Source organism: Saccostrea cucullata, unplaced genomic scaffold (genome assembly GCF_032062105.1).
Source record: "Saccostrea cucullata isolate Sc308-1 unplaced genomic scaffold, CSIRO_AGI_Scuc_v1 ctg859, whole genome shotgun sequence".
NCBI classification, from domain to species: domain Eukaryota; kingdom Metazoa; phylum Mollusca; class Bivalvia; order Ostreida; family Ostreidae; genus Saccostrea; species Saccostrea cuccullata.
In genome coordinates this window covers 88736-114367 of record NW_026926806.1, presented here as the reverse complement: position 1 = coordinate 114367, position 25632 = coordinate 88736, and the positions used below count along the sequence as shown (strand labels likewise).

At 34.3% G+C, this 25632-nt stretch overlaps 1 protein-coding gene across 1 annotated transcript; it reads right to left on the bottom strand.

Moving 5' to 3' along the window:
- Positions 1-916: 916 nt before the first annotated feature.
- Positions 917-25322, bottom strand: LOC134272700 (uncharacterized). Its single transcript, XM_062754905.1, has 13 exons — positions 25199-25322; positions 22817-22956; positions 20727-20883; positions 18193-18400; positions 12591-12739; positions 7857-8075; positions 7435-7664; positions 6407-6638; positions 5295-5568; positions 4077-4336; positions 3699-3936; positions 3231-3331; positions 917-2952 (listed from the first exon to the last, which is right to left on the bottom strand). Exons 1-13 carry the CDS (start codon positions 25277-25279, stop codon positions 2308-2310), a joined length of 2934 nt encoding a protein of 977 aa, XP_062610889.1. The 5' UTR covers positions 25280-25322; the 3' UTR covers positions 917-2307.
- Positions 25323-25632: the final 310 nt, after the last annotated feature.

Genomic DNA, 25632 nt, shown 5'->3' with positions numbered 1-25632 from the left:
CTATATATTCCTATGTAAAACTTGGGTAAAATTTTGGCCCCACCCTAGCCCCGGGGGTCATGATTTGAACCAAACTTGAATCTTTCCTGAGGATGATTCCACATGAGGTTCATCTTTCCTGGCCCAGCGGTTCTGGAGAAGAAGATTTTTTAAAAATGGCATTAATTTTTAACAAATTCATGATTATCTCCCCTTGGAAAAGGGCGTGGCCCTTCTTTGAACAAACTTGAATCCCCTTCACCCAAGGATACTTTGTACCAAGTTTGGTTGTGCCCAGTGGTTCTTGAGAAGAAGATGAAAATGTGAAAAGTTTACGACGACAACAACGACAACGACAACGACGACGACAACGACAGACCACGGACAAAATTTCAATTTAAAATGCTCACTTGAAAGCCTTGGCTCAGGTGAGCTAAAAATGCACTTTTTTTAGTATATTATTATGCAAATGAGTTTGCAAAATGCAAAATGTTAACCTTTTCACAACAGCTAGTGTATATAAAACATCTGGCAATAACATGTAACATAAAAAAACTAAATATTATTTGCTAATTTTGAAGGTTAGTTTCTCCAAATTAACTTAAGGAACACTTTATACTCATCTGTGCTGAAAAACGCTCATTTTAGATAAGCAGTTGGATGGATATTTAAACACAGTAGTATTGCCAACTGGAAATTAATTCATGCATGCATATATGGACGGATGACTCAAGATACTGTATATATTCATATATGAAAATAAATATATATCTAAAATAAAAACAGTCATAACAAATTATATTTTTCAAAAAAATAAAAAAAAAAATAAAAAATCTTCAACATAAAATTTTCAATGAAAGAGCCATAGCGCATTTGATAGTCACTTTCGCCTACTCTGATAGTGAGTTCTTAAATACAGTTTAACCAAAATTTTGTCATACAACGTTAGTTTATACATGCCTTGAAGCAAATCACACAAAAATAATATTCAAATATTAATAGTTCCCTAATATGATAGATATAAAAATCGTTATGTTTATATGGAGAATATAGTAAATACTGAGGTCTCCCTCTAAACAATGACAAACTGTAGCAAAAAAAACACCCTTAACCTGAAAAACAACTTCTGAATAATTTTATTTGGATATGACTGTACTTCATTACATTTAGATAATTTTGGTTAAAGGTGGTCTTCATATTGAAAATGTTGAAAATAATTGTATTAATTCTTCTTCTCAACATTATTTCATCTGAAATTCATCCATCTGATTACAATGACTTTGTGGCATGGTGGTATAACTGCTGGATTGTAGGCATAATGATCGTGAGTTCGAGTCTCACAGTGTGTGTTTCTTATCTATGCTTTTATTTTTTTTTCTCTCTGTGCATTTTTCCTATGTTTTCTTTAATCATTTTATAGTACATGTATAAATAATGTAAGCGATATATATTACAACATTACACATTGAAAGTATCTCTGTGAAAAACAGTCCTAAAGACCTAAACTATTTTAATGACCCAAAGTCATAGCTGCTAGATTGTTTTATTTCTAACAATCTTGTTTAGAATAAGAGTATTGAACAAGTAAAATGATTGTCATGTAACAAACTTGCAACTATGAAAATATAACACTGGTCCACAAATGATTACATACATGTAGTTTGATCTTGAATTGAAAAGGTACATGTATCTATAAATAGAAACAGGTGATTTCCTTTTAAATACTTGAGTTGGCCGTGTTATCGCTAAGGCAGCTATGGCTCTTTGCAAGCATCCTGCAGTTTATTCACACGAGACTATTCTGAAATCTATTCACATGATACATGTACTAAAAAGTCAAAAATCTATTCACAAGATACTATTCAGAAATCTATTCACACAACCCTATAATTCATCTTTCAAAACCTTAACCAGGGCTCTCACTTCCTTTGAGATAAACAGTTCAATATGCCAGACTAGAGGCGTATACATGTTGATGATTTACCCTCTCACAACACATGATATAAAAGTTAATCAGACTTAACTCAATACGAGTTACGTCCTGTTAAGGAGGCAGAGATAAGGTCAAAGAAAAATAACTCATTGTATAACATTGTAAAATTGTGTAGCAATATTATTCCTTATACACCTTGTGTACATCATTGTATTGACGATTCATTTTGAGGAATTAATTGATAAAGCCTTGACAATAATTGCCAATCATTGTTAATCTATTTCGTCAACATAATTTGCCTGTCTAGAGCAGTATACATGTTGAACTTGATAATTTACCCTCTTATTATTGCAGTACAAATAGATTTATCCAATATAAACAATTAATTTGCATGGCTAAAGCAGTATACATGTTGACGATTTCTTTTTGGGGGTATCATCCACTGCAGAGTCAGTGCTGATTGGTCCAGTCTTTACTTCCTGTGGTTTGTCATTGGTCACAGCTTTGGTCATGTGACCTTCTGATGATGTTTCCTGGTTCCCGACAAGTTGCTGGTTATGAACTTTTTCTGTTTCATTATGTCCTTGACCTTCCTGTTGAAACTCTTCAGGAATGTTCTCTCTGATCTTCTTCAGAAGATCATCAAAACATTTTCCCTCCCATGATAACTGAATGGACTCATCCTTTGAGAAGTTAACATACAACAGTTGTGTAAGAACCATGCTCATTGGTCCACCTGGGGGCCAGTCTATTTTTTCCATCAGCATGGGGATGATAGGTTTCTTCAGAGCATCAGCCAGACTGACTTCTCTCCTACAGTTGGCAGACAGAGCGTACTTGGTGGTGACTGAGGACAGGACGACCTTACAACCTCTGACCCCACGGTCAATCTTGTCATACAGGGAATCCCCTCCCCCCATTTGGTGGATGTCCATCCAGCAGGTGAAGCCCTGACTGGTCAGTCTCTGGTACAGGGCTGATATCTCCTTCTGTTTTCCCCACTGGTAGGAGATGAAGATATCAGGGGAAACCACCTTATCCTGAGTGAAGATAAAATACACACACATGTTCAATAAGAATGACTGAATCAAACACATTTGTAGATGTGTAATACTAGTATTCATTCCCTGTTAAATCCAAAGAATAGTATATTTGCACTCTGTAACATTGTTTAATTTTCGCTATCTGATCAATAAAATAAAAAAAAAACCACACTGTTGAAATTAGCAACATGCATTCTACTCATGTATGTTTTGTTTTTCGCAAAAAAGATTGAAAAAATAAAACAAATAGAATTAATTGGAAAAGTATAACATACCATTGGTTTGTTTGTGGGTACAGATGTCTTGTTGACTTTGTCCTGTTTTTTCTTTGGAATCACAATCTTCTCTATGACTGGAACCCACCAGTTCTTATACTCTGAATGAACAGATTCAAAAGAAAGATTACAATAACATAAATCTTACACAAGAAGAAGCACTGTAGGTACAAGTAAAAGCTTAACATTAACTATAAGCAGTAAAATCATCAAACTTAAAAACTCCAAACTCTGCTCAATCAAATTCTCCATGCTCAATAAATTGAATTGATAATATTTTATTGACAAAGAATCAAAAGGATCATATGCAACTACAAAAACTTTGTAACTCAAAATTAATTCTTTAATAATAATGTTAAGGTATCCAAATATACCCCATCTAAATTAAGATGTGCCTTAAAGGATTGAGTCAAATTATTCTCTAAGAATCAAACAGACAATAACCCTGAGTGACTGAGGCTAACTCACCTTTGGAGATTATTTTCTCATCTGGCATCACTTTTAAACAGTTGAGCTGCATGAGAAGTTCCGTAAACTTGGCAGCTGGCCAGATTCGGTCATCCTTGGTTTCCTCCCCTGGTCTTTGGAAAAATCTGATGAACAAGTACTCACTGAAGATTGGTCCCATTGAACCCGTGGGGGGCCAAGGCATTTTCTCTAACAGAAGCGGGATCATTGGTTTACCAAGGTTGACTGACAGGTTGACCTTAAATTAAGGCAGAAATAGCTGATATCATCTGATGTGTGCATCACCATAGGACTTATAGAACACTAACATCGATGCCAGGGTTTTAGCATAAGCTATCTAGACTCTAAGTTTGATAATTAAACTTGATGTAAGCCTACCTCTCTGTTACAGTTGGGTGATTTTGCGTATTTCTCTGTCACACAAGAGATGACAACTTTGGCCGCCCTAATCCCGGAATCAATCTTCTCAAACAGCTTATCCCCACCCCCCATCTGCCCCACATCCATCCAGCATTTATACCCAGCCATCTCCAGGTGGCGACTGATGAGTTTGACCTCATTCTGGTGACCCCATTGGTAACTAAGGAAGATCTCAGGGGGTTCTGGGTAATCAACTGGTTCATCCACCACAACACCCTCTAGAAGGAAAAAAACTCTTTTACCCAACGTTCATTTTACCGAGTGTGAGTTATAAAAAAAATTGATAGTCTTTATAGTTTAAGGGTGCCGACTATAGTTTTATTGTGTGAAAACTACAATAGCGAAACTCTTCATTTTTATACCATATAACTTACATGAAACTCTTCATTTTTATACCATCTAACTTACATTATCTTCAGTGTACATGCAAAGTTTGGGGGAAATCTATTGTCCAGGTATTTTTGAGGGACCGTCTCAAACTACAAGTACATTTACTATAATTATATAGGAAAATGCCAATTTTTAGCACTTTAAAGCAAATTATGCAAATACTACAATAGACATTTTGTTCAAACTATAATATTTGATGAGTAATACTATATTATACAATATATGTAAGAAACACAAAGTTCTACCATCTTGTTACCAGAGGGGGCATCTCAAAATGCAAATAATTAGCAAATTTTACTATTTTTATAGAGTACTACAAAATATGACGTACACAATGGATTCACACGAAAACATAATAAAAATATTGGAGATATTCTCAAATGTCTATGTTTTAAATTTCAACTGCGTTTGTTTATTACTTTTTCTTTAATAATATTTTTATTACCCCTTTCTTTTAGAGCTTCAGATTATCATAACATCAAAAACACACTGTAGCGACGTCAACCTACCTATCAATTGCATAATCGGTTAAAAAATCAGTTATATCAAATTTTGTTACATTTTTATACCTATAATTTCTTAATTTTGTTTAATTCTAATAATTAAACGAAAAAAAGTTCCATTAAAACAGTAAATACGCTTCATTTTACCATGATGTGCGAAATATTGTGCATTGAAAACTATAGTCGGCCCCCTTAAAACCAATTTATCGATGCATGTGTGGATTCTTTTTATATTATTAACAACAAATTTTGTTTGAAAATGTGTGTACATTGTATAACAAACCTGCAGCTTTCATGGCATTTTCTACAATAATGGCAGCATCCAAACGATTCATCTCCTGCAGGATATTCAGCACCCCTTTAGATGCCTCAAATGTCTTGTGTGTGGCATACCATTCACTCAGCAGGGCCATGCAGGGATCTGATTGGGTGGCCCAGCCTCTGATGTCATCAGGACTGTAACCAAGGCGACTAGCCAGTAGTCTCCAGTCATGCTCAGATTCCGGGTTCAACAGCTTTGTAACATCTCGAGACCAAGTAGGGGCATTACTCATTGTCTGAAATATTGTGTTTCCCAATTAAAAGTTATCTTACAGATTCAAAGTTGAACTCCTACACTAATTTTCCAAAGAGCTGATCCTGATACATGTATATCCCAGGAACTATAAACAATCGCACACTCACATTCAACTGCTGTAAATTACTCGCATATATTATGGATTGTAGTCTGTAACTGTCAAATATCTACTATAAATGTACTCCATAGTTTTGCATGCAAACAGAAGAAAATCACGGGGTTTATTTGTATTCATGCTAGTTACTCAGCCAAACTGAATCACTCATCTCCCTAAATTTCTTCATCTGTCCTGAAAAAACCTGTTGCATTCACTGGGGCAATTGAATGGTTCTCTTTTAAAACTTGAACAGAATTTTCTAGTTTCTCAAGTCTCTCTGAAAGGGAGTGGATATCTCTCTTTACAGAGGTAATCTGTTTCTCCATATTTAATTGCAGTAAAGCAAAGCAGACAGCTATGTCTTGGTTTTTGTAAATCTCTATTAACTCAGCCACACCTTTATTAGCCGCCAACTCTCCCCCAGGGCTACTGATATCACACTGTAAACATGACGGGGAAACTCCAAAATCAGTACTGATATAATAAATCATTTGAATTTTTATTCACTGTGATTAACACAAATTAACAATGAAAAAAATTAATTGTATTTATCAGCAAACTGATTTTTTTTTTCAAGGCACTTAACCTATATTTTAGCATAAAATGGGATAAATTTTACACAAAAAGAGGCAATGCTACTATAATTTCTGACAAAAGGTAATTACTATGATAGCTGTTAATTTATCAATCCTAACTCAGATGCTGACTACTCCAGACTGACCTTTTTATCCACCTCCTCCACCCTAAGATTCGTGTCCTCAAGGTCACCTTCCACGACATCCACCCTTTCGTTAACCTCCACTAGGTCCGTCTTGATGCCGTCGATTTCTTTACCCTGTTGTTTGACCTCTCTGTGAACTTTCTTCAGGACGACCTTTGTACCTGCTACACCAATCTCCACCTTCTCTATCTGTTCCTTATGGCTGTCAACATCCTTAGAAACTTTTTCCAAACTACAAAAAAATAAGTCATTCAGTGTTTTTAATGTCGAGGAAGATTATCTTCTCTATATTCTATACATCTCAGGAATTCTCTATATTCTATACATCTCAGGAATATTCTATACATCTCAGGAATTCTCTATATTCTTTACATCTCAGGAATTCTCTATATTCTATACATCTAAGGAATTCTCTATATTCTATGCATCTCAGGAATTCTCTATATTCTATACATCTCAGGAATTCTCTATATTCTATACATCTCAGGAATTCTCTATATTCTATACATCTCAGGAAACAACACAATAATCAGGCAGCACTAAAAGAGTCATACATCAATGAAAATGGTTATCTTAGACATCAGAAGAGGAACACACGTATCAACAAAAAAATCGTAATGTTTTAAAACATAAAAATGTGTACTTTTCTTTCAGTCAATACATAATAAATCTGTAATTCATTATCAATAGTAATGAATTAATTCATTTATTCAAACATAACTTTGAGAGCAAAAAGAGAAGGACACTCCAAAATACAGAAACAGAAATTACCATAAATCTGGAAATTTTTACGGCATTTTTATTTTGCGAATTCGGGTCAAAATGGTGTGTATTAATTTATACATTTCAAAATTTTGCGAATTACCACTGCTTTACTTACAATTTCTTATTAGTATTCATTTTTAAGAAAAAATATTTTTGCGAATGCAATGAACTCACAAATTTGCTAAAAATTCATCTACAGCAATTTATCCTGATTTACGGTAACTGATCACTCCACATGATATTTTTACTGGAGCAGGCCTAACCTTCTTCCTGCGAGTTCATCTTGGAGATCCTGAGCCACATCTTTGACGTATTTAGCCGGAGCATTTGTCGTCTGATTCTCTATCTGAGCCTTGACCTCCTCTGTGAAAAAGTCTGGACCACAAATCTCCAGCATCTCTCTCAGACCCATTATACAGGCATACAGCACATGCTGGTCAGTAGAACTCTTCAGTCTCTCAGTGAAGTAGTCAAAAACTGGTTTCTGGCAGTCCTTATAAAGAAAATTATGGTAATTAAAATATAAGTCGATGTCTACAACAACAAAAATTATTTTTCACATCATTTTGGGAGATAATGCTCATCTGTAGAAAAATCTTCAGAGTATAATTTTTTTCAAAAAAACCTGAGTTTTAACCTGTCCCATAATACCTTTACAATACAGAAAATAATATCTATAAGTCACCTTACAAACAGCAGCAGTCCTGGTGACAATGCTCATATGGTAACTAGCCATGGTATCCAACATCAGTTTGGAGTTCAGCAGGGGGTGAGGGATGAAGGGCCCAAAAAGGGCAGGCTGTGATTTGGATAGTATGTCCATGAAGATCAGCACCTGACTGTTAGCCGTGAAATCCATGAAGTGGACATCAAAGAACAGCTTCATAGTACGAGGAGTGAACAACTAAAGAAACAGACAACAAATGAAGGTGTTGTAATAATCTACAAAACTGTAACTGAATTAATTCAATGGGGTTGTAAGACAACAACCAGAAGTCTCTGTCGAGACTGTAGCTCTACTGGTTTGTACTTATAATAAAGGAAGAGAAAAGCAGCAGTTGGGACATAAACTTTACAAAAGCAATACATAGAATAATGATCCTTGATTAAGACTGTGGGAGTAGCCTTTGTAAATAAAATTTTACAGAATTTTCAATTTTAGTTACCATGGCAACATCGATCATCGAAATCCAAAACACAAAACTGATAACTATGTATCTCAGTGTAGTCTACTTGCATGCCAAATTATATTATAATCAGACTCAAACTGTAGGAGGAGTAGCATTTTGAAAGTATTTCACAGAACTTTCTATTTTTAGTAACCATGGCACCATTCATCTAAATTAAAAACCGATATATAGAATTATGTATCTTAGCATAGTCTACTTTTGTGTGAAGTTATATTGAAATCAGACCTAAACTGTAGGTGGAGTAGCATTTTAAAAGTATTTTACAAAAATTTCTATTTTTAGTAACCACGGCAACACCGTTCATCGATATTAGAAACCGATAAAAAGAATTATGTATCTTAGTGTATTCTACTTGTGTGCCAAGTTATATTGAAATCAGACAAAAACTGTAGGAGGAGTAGCATTTTGAAAGTATTTCACAGAAATTTCTATTTTTAATAACCACAGCAACACCATTTATTGAATCAAAAATCAATACGCAGAATTATGTATCTAAGTTTAGTCCACTTGTGTGCTAAGTTATATTGAAATCAGACCAAAACTGTAGGAGGAGTAGCATTTTGAAAGTATTTCACAGAAATTTCTATTTTTAGTAACCACGGCAACACCGTTCATGGAAATCAAAAATCGATATACATAATTATGTATCTAAGTGTAGTCTACTTGTGTGCTAAGTTATTTTGAAATCAGACCAAAACTGTAGGAGGAGTAGCGTTTTGAAAAATTGTTTACAGACACACAGACAGGCAGACGGACGGACGGACGCCGGACGCATAACTATCGCATAAGCTCTTCTGGTCTCTGACCAGTAGAGCTAAAAATTAATGACGGTGTTGTAATAATCTACAAAACTGTAACTGAATTAATATTTATGGGGTAATATGTGGATTTGCATTTTCTTTTAAGTCATGAAGATGAAGACATTCTGAGGAACTGTGTACATTAATAAACACACTAATTCACAATATATATTTACATACATCCAAATCTATGAGTGTTTCTTATCACCTTCCCAAAGCTCAAGGATAATAAAACTTATTTCCTACCTAGCTTGTAACACGAGCTTTGATTGGTTACAAAGTCTGGTGTAAATATCCGTGCACCCGACTTGAGCCGGGTGTAAATAAAACGTGACGTCACAATGCATACATTCTCAGTACGTAGTTATCTAATCGATAGATTGAGACACACTCTGATGTTTACAAAGCTTTTTTTATTGGTACAAAGGAAATAAATTCGTTATCCAGGTCCAATCAAGGGTGTACGGGGATTTACCCCGGGTTTTATTCCATACACCCTTCGGCCTGCGGCCTCAGGGTGTATGGAATAAAACCCGGGGTAAATCCCCGTACATCCTTGATTGAACCTGGATAACTAATAATACAATTCATTGGTAACAAATAATATCAACTCGTAAATCATGGGAAATCCTATACATATCTTGGAGAAAACAAATTTTATTTCAGTTTTTAATCTTTACCTGTGAAAAGACCTTTCTAAATAAAATAAAATATGATTTTTGACCTTGTGACCTTGAAGTTTGACCTACTTTTCTAAAACTTAAACCTTGGTCATAACTTCTAAATGAGTCAGAAGAGATAGGGCTTTCATATTAAAGTTATGTAAAGCCTGTGACAAGACCTTTATAAATTCACTATAATTTTTTACCCTGTGACCTACTTTTAAAATAATCAAGCATTTCTTAAAATTGGCCATAACTTTTGATTAAGAAGAGATAGGGCTTTCATATTAAACAAGTTTATTAACTGTGACAAGACCTTTTTATACATACACAGTGACTATGATTTTTTTACACCGTTAACCGGACCTTGAAGTTTCATCTACTTTTCAAAAAATTTAATCTTGGTCATAACTTTTGAATGAGAAGAGATAAGGCTTCCATTTTAAAATTGTGTATTGCCTGTGACAAAACCTTTCTAAATACACTATGACTTTTTATCCTGTGACCTTGACTTTGATGTTTGACCTACTTTTAATTAATAATTTTACTTTGACGTCATAATCAATCGTTGAACGCCGAGGAAGTGCAACGTCACAAGCGAAAATAAAACCAGAAGTCTCTGTCGAGACTGTATCTCTCCTGGTTTGTACTTACCGGTATAATAAAGAAAAGAAAAGTAGCAGTTGGGACTTAAAACTTTACAAAAGCAATAAATAGAATAATGATCCTTGATTAAGTCTATTTTTGAGGCAAGATTGCAATAAGACTACAGCTGTAGGAGTAACTTTTAATAAAATTTTACTGAATTTTCAATTAAAATTACTATGGAAACATAAATCGTCAAAATCAAAAACACAAAACTGTTAATTATGTATCTTAGTGTAGTCTGCTTGCATGCCAAATTATATTATAATCAGACTCAAACTGTATTCGGAGTAGCATTTTAAAAGTATTTCACAATTACTATTTTTAGTAACCAAGGCAACACCATTAATCAAAAATCAGAAACCGATACACAGAATTATATATCTTAGTGTAGTCTACTTGTGTGCCAAGTTATACTGAAATCAGACCAAAACTGTAGGAGGAGTAGCATTTTGAATGTATTCTTTAAAAATTCTATTTTTAGTAACAAGGACAACACCATTGATCGAAATCAAAAACCGATACAGAGAATTATGTATCTTAGTGTAGTCTACTTATGGGCCAAGTTATATTGAATTCAGACCAAAACTGCAGGAGTAGCATTTTGAATGTATTTCAAAAACATTTTTATTTATAGTAACAACGGCAACACCTTCATTGAAATCAAAAACTGATAAACAGAATTATGTATCTTAGTGTAGTCAACTTGTGTGCTAAGTTATACTGAAATCAGATCAAAACTGTAGGAGGAGTTGCATTTTGAATGTATTTTTTAAAAAATTCTATTTTTAGTAACAAGGGCAACACCATTCATCGAAATCAAAAACCGATAAATAGAATTATGTATCTTAGTTTAGTCTACTTGTGTGCCAATTAAGTCATATTGAAATCAGACCAAAACTGTAGGAGGAGTAGCATTTTGAAAAATTTTCACAGAAATTTCTATTTTAAGTAACCACGGCAACACCGTTCATCGAAATCAAAAACCAATAAATAGAATTATGTATCTTAGTGTAGTCTACTTATGGGCCAAGTTATACTGAATTCAGACCAAAACTGTAGGAGGAGCAGCATTTTCAATGTATTTCTAAAAACATTCTATTTTTAGTGACAACGGCAAAACCGTTCATTGAAATCAAAAAGCAGTATATAGAATTATGTATCTTAGTGTAGTCTACTGGTGTGCCATGTTATATTGAATTCAGAGCAAAACTGTAGGAGGAGTAGCATTTTGAATGGTTTTCACAGAAATTTCTATTTTTAGTAACAATGGCAATACTGTTCATTGAAATCAAAAACAGATATACAGAATCATGTATCTTAGTGTAGTCTACTTGTGTGCCAAGTTACATGTATATTGAAATCAGACCAAAACTGTAGGAGGAGTAGCATTTTGAATGATTTTCACAGAAATTTCTATTTTTAGTAACCACGGCAACACTGTTCATCAAAATCAAAAATCGATAAACAGAATTATGTATCTTAGTGTAGTTTACTTGTGTGCCAAGTTATACTGAAATCAGACCAAAACTGTAGGAGGACTAGCATTTTGAAAAATTGTTTACAGACAGACAGACAGACGGACGGATGTTGGATGCATTACTATCACATAAGCTATTCTGGTCTCTGACCAGTAGAGCTAAAAATCACGCTCAAATTGACCAGAAGCTGTTACGTTGCTGATCCATTAATTGTAGCTTACACAAAGGATAATACATATGTTTTTAAATGGAAATCACATTTGCAATTAAGGTAGAAAGTCAAAAAATGTAAATATAGGCAATGAATCATTATTTTTTGAAAGATATAGTCTCATAACTGCAACTGTGTGTGGAAACAAATTTTCTTAACGCGCGTCACTCAATTTTTTTGCACACACCGTTGCAGTTATGAGACTATATCTTTCAAAAAATAATGATTCATTGCTTCAGGGTGTTCATATTTTTCACAGTATGCGATAACAAAAATGACATCTCACCCACAAAGACACCAAAAGCGGGGGACCACAATTCTTTGAATTTGCTTGTTTTAATGAAAATTTTTTACTTTGTAACTATACATGTATAATAACCAGCTCTGTAAACTTTTGAATATTTGAGTTTTTCAGATGATTTTTTTCTACCTCTGGTTGAGTTTCAGCAATTTTCTTCAGCAGGAAACACTGCATGACAAAGCAGTTTGTTTCCTTGTCCTTGGCAAACACTTCCACTAGGTCAGTGAACCGCTTCCCAAATTCCTCAGGTCCATTTTCATAGGCTGCTTCTAAATTCACTGCAATAGTTAAAAGAATGAGAAAAATGTCTTTTAAATAAATGTAAATTCAACAATCTTATTGGAAACTGGACTAGAACAAGTTTTGTACATGGAAGAATTTCAAGGTACCACCTACAGTGTATTATGAACCATCAAATTATCTCAATTACAGTACTTGGTTTCCATGATAATTTTATGCATAAACGCCTTCGGCGTTTATGCAAATTATCATGCAAGCCAATCAATTGATCACAAAGTACAAAGCACAAAGATCACAAAAAAAATAATCACAAAGAGTCACACATACATCTTAAGACACACAAACACAAGCTAAAGTCACCAAGACACCATAGCTATTAACAGGACACTATTACTTTTGGTAAGACACAAACTAAAGTCACAGAGACACCATAGCTAGTCACAAAGACACTAGGGAACTGGGTCCCTGGGCTGAGTGGTCTAACTTACAATTCTGTTGTTTCCCGACACAGTCCAGGTACCCTTCCCAAGTCACCTAACTCTAACAAAGAGTTACATCAAAATTACACAAAAGCTAGCTTGATCCCTGTATTTACAACTATTTCTCCTATGCCTAATTACTACTGATTGGTTATAAATTCTAATCATTTGGTTGGCTAGAATATCAACTCTGAATGGCTACACATAAAATGATTTGATTGGGTGGGTGATTCAATACCTTTTTCAATCCACTTTACTAATTCTGATTTACTACATATTCATGTTTTCTGGCCCTGTGGTTCTTGAAATAGCATTACCAAAATGGTGATAAAGATAGTTACACATTAAATAAATATCTTGTATTTTTTCATCCTGGAACCCACACCAATTCTCTTTTTGATCATACCTTGTAAGTAAGAACAGCATCACAAAAAATTACATTGTTTAAAGTATCATAAACAAGAGGTCCAAGGGCCTTGAATCGCTCTTCTGATAAATTGTACAATCTATCACTTCTATTTGAAGCCTCTAGCCCTAAGTATCCTAAGACCAAAGTTGCATCAACTGACAAAGTTTGATGATTCTTAGCCAATTAGGACTGAAGATATTTTTAATAATAAAGCTATAAAAAACCACAGTGACCTACTTTAAGATTGAAGTTTTCTGAGGACTCAAGATGCATTAATAGACAAAGATTGAAGATTCTAAGCCAATAAGTATTTGAGACATTTAAAAGTAGGTCACCGTGACCTACTTTTTTGTCTACATTCTTTGAAAACCCAAGATACATCAACTGACAAAGTTTGATGATTCTAAGCCAATAAGTACCTGATATATTCAAAAGTAGGTCACCATGACCTACTTTTTGGTCCACATTCTCCGAAAACCAAAGATGCCCCAACTGACAAAGTTTAACAATTCTCTAGGTCAACCAGTACTTGAGATATAAAAATAGCCATAAAATGTCAAAAGTAGGTCAAAGTGATGTAATTTTTGGTTTGCGATCCCTGAAAACTCAAGATGCATCAACTGACAAAGTTTGATGATTCTAAGCCGATATGTACCTGATATACTTAAATATACCCATAAAATGTCAAAAGTAGGTCACCATGACCTATTTTTTTGTCTACATCCTTGGAAAACCCAAAATGCATCTACTGACAAAGTCTGATTATTCTAAGTACTCAAGATACTTATATATAGCCATATAATGTCAAAAGTAGGTCACTCCGACCTAATTTTTTGTAGACGATTTTCGAAAACCCAAGATACATCAACAGACAAAGTTTGATGATTATAAGCCAATAAGTACCTGAGATATTCAAAAGTAGGTCACCATGACCTACTTTTCGGTCGACATTCTCTAAAGACCCAAGATGCATCAACAAACAAAGTTTGATGATTCTAAACCAGTTAGTACCATAGATACTTAAATAAAGCCATTAAATGTAAAAAATTAGGTCACCGTGACCTACTTTCTGGACATCATTCTTCGAAAACCCAAGATGCATCAACTGATGAAGTTTGATGATTCTAAGGCAAAAAGTACTGTAGATACTTAAATAAAGCCATAAAATGTCAAAAGTAGGTCATCGTGACCTACTTTTTGGTCGTCACTCTCCGAAAACCTAAGACGCATCAACTCACAAAGTTTGATGATTCTAAGCCAATAAATACCTAAGATACTTAAATAAAGCCATAAAATGTCAAAAGTAGGTCACAGTGACCTACTTTTTGGTTGTTACTCTCCGAAAACCCAAGATGCATCAACTCACAAAGTTTGATGATTCTAAGCCAATAAATACCTAAGATACTAAAATATAGCCATAAAATGTTGAAAGTAGGTCATCGTGACCTACATTTTGGTCGACGTTTTTCGGAGTCCCAAGATGCATCTGCTGACCAAGTTTGATGATCCTAGGTCTGAAGGTAATCAAAATATGCCTTTTTAAACAATACAAAAACAAATGTCTGCAAAATTCAAAAAGTAGGTCACAGTGACCTACTTTTTCATAAATACATTTTAAGGTCCAAAGATGCATCAACTTACAAGATTTGATGATTCTAAACCTCTCAGTGTCTGAAATAATTGGATTAAATGTTATAAAAAGAATTAGTCATCAAGTTCAAAAAGTAGGTCATGATGACCTACTTTTAAGTTGTCGTTGTTTAAGGACCCAAGATGCATCAACTGACAAAGTTTGATGATCATAGGCCTTAAAGTGTCCAAAATATGCCTTCAAATCAATTTTTTTAAAAATGCCCACAAAATTTAAAAAGTAGGTCACCGTGACCTACTTTTGAGTTAACATGATGTGAAGTCCTAAGATGTATCAACTTACAAGATTTGATGATCCTAGACCTAAAACTAAGCAAAATATAAACGTTTTTATTATTTGTAAATTTAGGTCAACTTTGAAGTGACCTTGAGACCACGCCCTTTGCCCCAGGGTGATGCCTTGAACAATTTTTAATCTTCGACATATCCTGATCCTTGTATGTAAGTTTGGTGAAAATCTGCCTGGTGGTTCTGAAGAAGAAGATTTTTTAGCAACCAGTACTTTTGGTTTTGTTTTCCTGATTATCTCCCCTTGTTTAAGGGTCCCAACCCTTATTTTAGTATAAAAGGTAGCCCTTAGGCCAAGGATACCCTGTGACAAATTTGATACTGATTGGCCAAGGGGTTCTTGAGTTATGGCCCATATTCTAAAAAGTTAACGCACACCGCACACCGCACAAATGGCCATAGCATTAGCTCTTTGAGCCTTTGGCTCAGAAGAGCTTAAAATGATATCAATATCAAGCTACCAATTTACCTATGATGTGTATTTCAGGGGTATGTATAATGATAATTAATATTGTGTTATCAATTTACCTATGATGTGTATGTCAGGGGTAGGTATAATGATATCAATATTGTGTTATATTTGTCATCTCCCTCGGGAGATGACATATTAAGATTGTATGCCGGAAGTGAAGTCCTAGTGAAAGCCTCCATTAATCTTTCGGGAGTCCTCGATGTTTTACAGAGTTCCAAGTAGTCTGTAAACTGGTTTTCTTTTAGAAGAACTAGCTTAGGAGTGTGCTATCTACTTTCGGTTTAGGCCTATTTGAAAGCCAAGGAAAATTTAGAAAAGAAGTACGATGCTCATAAATAGCTATAGTTTCGGTGTGTCGTATACATGTATGTATTGATTCTCAATACTATGCCTTATTAAATTGGTAAGCCACACAAGGAGAACTGACAATGACGTGATTTCTATATATAGATTTGTTGACGCGAAGGGAAAAACTGGTTCTCGCACAAAACAATGCAAAAGAACAAGCTTACAATTAGATTCTGCAAAAAAAATGTATGAAGAATGGTCAACGCTAATTTTATGTTATTTTTTTAGTCTGTAATTGGATTTATTAAATTAATTCCTGTCAAACTTTAATGATTAGCTGCTTTTAAATGAATGATAATTATTGTTGATAATTCCGTATTGTGTTAAGAAAATATAGTTCAAGGAAAGTATTTGAATTTAAGTAAATTGTAAACACCCAGAAGCACAAAGACCGCTAGAATGAAATTTCACCAAAAATCGCCTTGGGTGCTCTCGCAGACGTCCATGCTTTCCATATATGTACTGCGGCTAAAAGAAACTGCGTACTTTACTGTGGAGTTTGCTGAATAAGTCATTTGGGTACTTCAGGTGTAATAATCTATATATTCATTGCATTAAAATATTTCCCTTTCTGTTTTATTTCTTATTGACATTATGACATTATGACATTATTGATACCAAAGAGATGACATTTCAGGCTTTCTGGAAAGCCAAACTTGTTACATCCACTGAATATTTTCTCCTTTGTTTCTTAAGAAAACCCATTGCGTTAATCACTGCATGAACTACATCAGGCATGTCGCCTGTACAGATTTCTTGATCAGTGGCTGTTCCATCAATGAAACGTATAAAGACGTTCGCATCATTAATACAATAATTAAACTTTTTAATCCTTCTTTAAATGATTATTTAAACAAATATAAATATAAACAATAAAATGTCTTTCTTTGTTTATTATTACTGGAATTAACGGTCGCAGCTATTGCAGAAAAAATTTACATAACCCACTTACGCGAGTTATGTATTTTTTCTGCAACAGCTGCTTCCGTTAATTCCAGTAATAACAAACAAAGAAAGCATTTTATTGTTTAAATCAATTTATCCATGATGTGTATGTCAGGGGTAGGTATAATGATATCAATATCAAGCTACCAATTCACCTATGATGTGTATGTCAGGGGTAGGTATAATGATATCAATATCATGTTTTCACTTTACCTATGATGTGTATGTCAGGGGTAGGTATAATGATATCAATATCAAGCTACCAATTCACCTATGATGTGTATGTCAGGGGTAGGTATCATGATATCAGTATTGCGTTATCAATTTACCTATGATGTGTATGTCAGGGGTAGGTATAATATCAATATCATGCTACCAATTTACCTATGATGTGTAATTCAGGGGTAGGTATCATGATATCAATATTGTGTTATCAATTTACCTATGATGTGTATGTCAGGGGTAGGTATCATGATATCAATATCATGTTATCAATTTACCTATGATGTGTATGTTAAGGATATGTATAATGATATCAGTATTGCGTTATCAATTTACCTATGATGTGTATGTCAGGGGTAGGTATAATGATATCAATATCATGTTATCAATTTACCCATGATGTGTATGTCAGGGGTAGGTATAATATCAATATCATGCTACCAATTTACCAATGATGTGTATGTCAGGGGTAGGTATCATGATATCAATATTGTGTTATCAATTTACCAATGATGTGTATGTCAGGGGTAGGTATAATGATATCAATATTGTGTTATCAATTTACCTATGATGTGTATGTCAGGGGTAGGTATCATGATATCAATATCATGTTATCAATTTATCCATGATGTGTATGTCAGGGGTAGGTATAATATCAATATCATGCTACCAATTTACCAATGATGTGTACGTCAGGATTTTCAATGTAGTGGTCAATAAGATTCCCAATGTTGTCCGAGTCCAGCACTTGTGACGCTTGTTGACCAATCAAATACAAGATGTTCCCGCAGTTCTCGGTGATCCTCTCGTCTTCATGATTGGACATCAAACGCTGGATACTCGGGATGAGCGGCTTGCACTTACTGATGGTATTGCTGTCCCTTTTCTGAAGCAGAGATGGACTGATATTATATCCAATCCAGATTACGTTGTACAATATAACAATCTATGTTCCTTGGAATTTAATGCTTATTACTTAGATCTGTCAAAATATTCTGCCTTATTTTACTTGATTACTGTAGACGTACTTTTATCTGCATGGGATTAATTTATGCTATGAAGGCGGACACAATTTTTCTGCAGAAAATTATCACAGCGCAGGCACTAGCAACAGGGGGGCCAGGGGGGGGCCTGCCCCCCCCCCCCCCACTTGTTTTCCCAACATTATTCATACTATTGGGAAGATTCATTAATTCATTGAAAGGCTGGGCAGTTTCCTTTTTTTTTTTTTTTGTCAACTTTTTCAGGTAAGTAAAAAAATTTCTCTGGTTGCCCCCCCCCCCTCCCCCCACTTTCAAAAATGATGCTAGGTGGCTGCAGCGTAGTTTAAGTATATTTAGGAATGAAATTGCACTAAAAGAATGAGAATATGAAAAAGCAGGGACCTATATACAAGTTAGTATATAGTATGCATTTGATTTAATTGGGCCATTACGCATGCCCCAAAATTTAATTCGAATTAGCTTCGCTTAGCGTTCACAAGGAGATAATGCTAAGTAATTTAATGCGCAGTAAATTAATTCGAATCAAACTAATTCGCATTAAATTCGCCGTGTGAACACTAGGCGAAGCTAATTCGCAGTAAACTTACGTTTAATTCGAATTAAACTCTCCGTGTGAACAGGGCATTAACCTCTGAAAAATTAAATTTGCAAGTGATAGCACATGTTCAGTCCTTGTAAAAATAAAGAAGAGAAAATTACTTTCTTTTTATACTTGTGAAAGATTCACAGATATTCCCAAGCTTCTGTTTGTACGGACAGGTGTGTGTTAATCCACATGACTTGATTCCAGTGTTGATAATCGTAGATGTACGTATACAGTATGTGTTTATGGAATTCATTCCCCTTTTTAAAAAAACTTTATTTGAAATTGATGTATGTAAACCTCAAGAATTATTTCATGATCATTCGTAATTTTGTGAGCTGGAGGGAACGTATGTGTATGTTGTTCCGAGTCATTTGAATGTTGTTGTTCGTTGAAAAAATTGTATATTCATAAGGCAGACAAATTTTAGGGATAAACTAATATTTTTCTCATATATTCAGTGTAGGTACAATATGTATTTTTGGCATTCAAAGATTTCCACATAATTTTTTACCCACGGATCAAACTAATGTTGTGATTCCGTGGAATTATGACCTCGTGGAAATAAATATGTCTACAGTATTAAGTTTAGCAGAGGTGTCTCAGGGATTTTGCTATAAAGTAGTTTTTTTTTACATTTCATATACATGTACATGGATCAAATATTTAATATGGTTTACAATATTGCTATGAACAATTTGTATCTTTGAATGACCATTCTCAATCTGAATGATCACTAATCAAAGTCAAGATATTACAAGTTAAATTGATGCAAAGCATCAAATCGGCCGCAAACAAAATTTAGCATAAACAAATTTCTTTTACAATTTTCAAAGTGTCCATGAAAGGAAAGCACGTCTAAATACTAGTATTAAAAGGTGAAATAGTTGATTCAATTTTATTTTAGGCTGTCTTCAAAGCAAAATAAATAATTAATTAAAATTAAAAAAATAGACATTTACCCCATTTGCTTATAAATAGATTCATCGATGTAAAAAGGGCAGCAATAAATGATAAGAATTTATTGTCATCAAAATAAAGATGTAGGTATCTCAAGATGAACCAGGTGCTGATACCCTGGATCTTGGTCACGTGATAATGCCCATGGTTGTGCTGCAAGGCGCAGTACAAAATGTAGAAAAATTTCTTTGTGTTATTTGCAGCCGTAGAGCATGTTCAAAACAATTTTTACTGGTTGAAATTTTTTTCAATTTTTATTCACCAATCCATGCACATTTACACGTCATTTTTATCCGGAAAATCATGACGATTTCCTTTCATATCTTATACACTCCCAGGCTGGGGAGTATCTATTGTTAACTCTTTTTACATAACCATAAATTATCAATTATCTGATGAGAAATGATAAAGAAATTGAAACATAGTAGCAACAATTAACACTATATTCAAAGCAATTTTTGAAAATATTTTACTCATGGTTTTCTACTTGTTATCATTTGAGAAATATTTTCCTGACCTAATGAAAAATAACGTCTCATTTCCCCATGTGCACTTTCTAACACAATCACAAATAGATCGGCCGCTGCTGCGGCCGATAATAATATCTAGTGCATAAAACTTTTGTAAAAGTTGTTTGACAATAAGAGGAAAGATAGTTCACTCACTGCACGGACAAATCTTGCAAGTATATCTGTGGCAATGATCCCAAACACGGTCACCTGACCACTGGACCAATCACAGAGCTCCCGTTCCTCCTCCATACAATACAGAATCATGTCAATCATTTTCTGGTCCACCTCCGAATCGTTAAATTGTTTGTCTCTAAAATGGACAAAAAAGGGTTTAAATGATTAAATACTGTAAACATATTACATTTGGCTGTGTATTCTTTTCAGCGCCTTTGGCTGAAAGAAACTTCTGCTAATTCAGTACAACGTTAAATATCTTGCACATATATACTTTTAAATAAGAACATCAAGAAATCTAGATCAAATCTAGGCTAACTTGTTCAAAATTCAGTTTCCGCCAAATACTGTACATGCCAAATATAACACATTTACAGTAACAGAATTGAGAAAGTCACTCAGTAAAAGAATAAAAGTTCCTGTATTCTATCTTCTCATTATCATATTTATCGTTCTAAAAATAATGCTGATCTTTGTCTTAGTGGACTTAGCTGTCATTCTCAGCCTTTTTTCCAAATTGATAATACTTTATACATGTGAAGATTGTAGATTAGAAATTGTATGATTTAACATAAAGTTATGATTAAATTACAAATGTTAAACTTTTTAACCTTGACCTTCACCATCTGGTTCAAAAATTGAGTGTCTTAATATTTTCCTGTAAGAAGTCTATGGTAAAAAAATAAAGACCTATTGCATAAAAAAAAATTAAAACTATCATGACCTTTGACCTTGAACAAGTGATTTGAAAGTAATGGTCACCTACAGGCACCTGACATTACTTATTTTTCTTTTAATAAAAAAATATACCCATATCTTCTAATAATAAACAAGGTACCCATCGAGACCGCCATCTTGGATTTTCGAAGTAGGTCATTCACTTGTATTTTCGGCTGAAACTCCGTTAAATAAATTCCCTGCAACCATATTCTTTCTGTTTGCAGTCTTTCGAGGTCTAAACTTACGGCCAGTGCAACCAGAAGGGCGCATCACCCTTGCAAATATTAAAAATCACTTGCCAAACTCGATCTACTGCTTCAACAATGCGAGAAATCGCCAAAGGGGGGCCAGAAGTTTACATTCGACTTGAAATTCTTAGGGAAAGCCCTTTTTTGATTGGTCAATATATTTGTAAGATTTATTTTTAAAAATAACCAGTTAAAGTTGGTACTGATTCCAAAAAACAATCTATCAGACAGTAATACAACGTAATATAAGAACATTCATTTTCTTTCCTTCCAAAATAATCTTGATATAGGCCTAGCTTGATCAAAGCGATCATATTTTGTAAATGTCGAAGATCGGCCTGATGAACAAATCGGCTTCAGGTCCATACTTACACGGAATGAACATGCTGAATATAATTAATAACACATTGTCATTATTGGTGCAATGTTTGAGCGTTATCCATGGAGAAGATTGACCTTGTTTATTTAAAATACTTTTTAAAAAGTGACCCCCCTTTTTTTATTAAAGATTGTTGAACGCAACGATCTGTATAGATCAAGACAGTATCAAATTTTTACACTTGAAGGTATATTTACAAGAAGTATTTATTTTTCCCATTTTTTCCATTTTAGTAATTGAAATACTTATTAAAAATTTCACAGTAATTACAACAGGCCGATTTAGATCCACCCAAAAACTTACAAATTAATACGGAATTCCCATTAGCATATTGATGTAAACTTCCGGCCCCCCTTTGGCGATTTCTCGTATTGTTGAAGCAGTAGATCAAGTTTGGCAAGTGATTTTTAATATTTGCAAGGGTGCTGCGCCCTTCTGGTTGCAATGGCCATAAGTTTAGACCTCGAAAGACTACAAACAGAAAGAATATGGTTGCAGGGAATTTATATAACGGAGTTTCAGCCGAAAATACAAGTAAATGACCTACTTCGAAAATCCAAGATGGCGGTCTCTATGAGTACCTTGTTTATTATTAGGTATGGGTATATTTTTTTTATTAAAAGAAAAATAAGTAACGTCAGGTGCCTGTGTGGTCACCTACACAGAAAATGTGGAGTTGTGTAACTAAGATAACAGATTATAAGATAATTAAATGTACTTACTCATAATAAATTGAGTTAACAAGGTAGCTGATGAATACAGAACCCAGGTAGCTCTGTGAACTGTTGTCCCAAGGAACATTGTCATCCTTCAGCAACACCATAAAGCGGTCCAAGTACTGACCCATCAAATCTTTGTTGTGCTGTAATATAATTATACAGTTTATACAGTAAAACTCGGTTATAGCGAAGTCCTAGGGACCTGTGACTTTAATTCACTATATCCGTAATTCCTTATATCCGTATAAGGAATTCGTATAACCATTATAGTGAATTCGCAATATGGATGTTTTCCTTCAAGTATTACTACAAAATATATTAGGGAAAGCTATATTACAAAAATATCTTCGATAACTAAGGTTTTATTATGAATTGGATTTTATATAAAAATTCTTGAAGGAAATAAAGTCAGTTCTATTTATTAATTTTTTTTATAATCTTTGAAAGTTCGTTATAAAAGATGTAAATTTCATTATATTTAACCTCTACGGGACTCAAAATCAGTTTGCTATATCCGTAAATTCATTATATCAGAGTTCACTATAACCGTAAAATTTTACAAAGATTTTCTAAGAATTTTGCCAGGGACCCAGAAAAACTTCACTTTATCCGTGAATTCGCTATATCCGTGTTCATACTAAACGAGTTTTACTGTATATGTAGGACTCCAAAGTCTGATGGTCACGCCAAAGTCCGATGGTCTGCACCAAACCCCGATGGTCTGACACGCCAAAGTCCGATGGTGGGGAAATCAATTAACGTTTATGACGTCATAGCAGCACTGCGCCAAACCTCGATCAATGCCGCGCCATGTCAAGGTCTTTAAAATATGTATAAATAAATGCAAAAACTAACCCTTATCTCTCATGGGTGTGATATTAACGCTCGAAAAGTGTATAAACAATAACCTAAATATCTTGAGTGGGGGCAAGACTAACCCTAATCACTCGACTAGTGTGCAAGGACTAACCCTAATTCACTCGGGTTGTGCAATGCAAGGACTAACCCTTAAATCAATCGAGTGGTGAGTGAGGACTAACCCTCATATATCTGGAAGGTGCAAGCAATAAGCAAAATCAATAAAATTGTATTCGAGGACAAATTCAGAAATGATTGCTTTTGAATGCAGGAAAAATGCAAGGATTATTGTGACGTCATAAACGTTGATTGTTCATCCAAAACATAGGACTTTGGCGTGTAAAACCATCGCACTTCAGCGCAACGTGTCTCATAGGAAATGAGCCATCGGACTTTGGAGTGACCATCCGACTTTGGCGTCCGTAATGACAGAAAGCTATCGAGGTTTGGCACAGACCATCAGGGTTTGGTGAGACCATCGGATTTTGGCATCCGTAAAGACAGCGAGCCATCGGGGTTTGGCCCAGGCTATCGGGGTTTGGCCCAGGCTATCGGGGTTTGGCGAGGCTATCGGACTTTGGTGTCACCATCGGACTTTAGAATCTTACATATAAATAAATGTCATAGAGAGGTCCAGATACTGACCAATAAGATCTTTGTTGTGCTGTAATATAAGTATACAGTTTATATATATAAATGTCACAGAGAGGTCAAGATACTGACCAATAAGATCTTTGTTGTGCTGTAACATAAGTATACAGTTTATATATATAAATGTCATAGAGAGGTCCAGATAATGACCAATCAGATCTTTGTTGTGCTGTAATATAAGTATACAGTTTATATATATAAATGTCATAGAGAGGTCCAGATAATGACCAATCAGATCTTTGTTGTGCTGTAACATAAGTATACAGTTTATATATATAAATGTCATAGAGAGGTCCAGATAATGACCAATAAGATCTTTGTTGTGCTGTAATATACCGGTAAGTATACAGTTTATATATAAATGTCATAGAGAGGTCCAGATAATGACCAATCAGATCTTTGTTGTGCTGTAACATAAGTATACAGTTTATATATATAAATGTCACAGAGAGGTCCAGATACTGACCAATAAGATCTTTGTTGTGCTGTAATATAAGTATACAGTTTATATATATAAATGTCATAGAGAGGTCCAGATACTGACCAATCAGATCTTTGCTGTGCTGTAATATACCGGTAAGTATACAGTTTATATATAAATGTCATAGAAAGGTCCAGATACTGACCAATCAGATCTTTGTTGTGCTGTAACATAAGTATACAGTTTATATATAAATGTCACAGAGAGGTCCAGATACTGACCAATCAGATCTTTGCTGTGCTGTAATATACCGGTAAGTATACAGTTTATATATAAATGTCATAGAGAGGTCCAGATACTGACCAATCAGATCTTATAAGTTTACGGTTTACATAATTCCTCACCTGCAGGATGCCATTGTTGGTTCTACATCCATCAATGATATAATATCTCACCTTCAGTGATGCCTTTGAGGCTGCTTCATTTGTCAGTTTATATAATTCTTCTACTAAGTCATGTTTCTCCAATAGCTTCATACATAGCTCTATTACCAGTACTTCACAACTTTTTTGGGCTTTACAGTTTCTATTAAAAAAAAAAGCCAAAGTTATAGAATATATGCTACACAAATGTAGCTGTTATTATATAATAATTGAGGATAACTGTGATGGTCATTCTATAACAACAGAGGAAAACTGCAGTAGTCATTCAATAATAACAGAGGATAACTGCAGTAGTCATTCTATAATAACAGAGGATAACTGCAGTAGTCATTCTATAACAACAAGGAAAACTGCAGTAGTCATTCTATAACAACAGAGGATAACTGCAGTAGTCATTCTATAACAACAGAGGAAAACTGCAGTAGTCATTCTATAACAACAGAGGA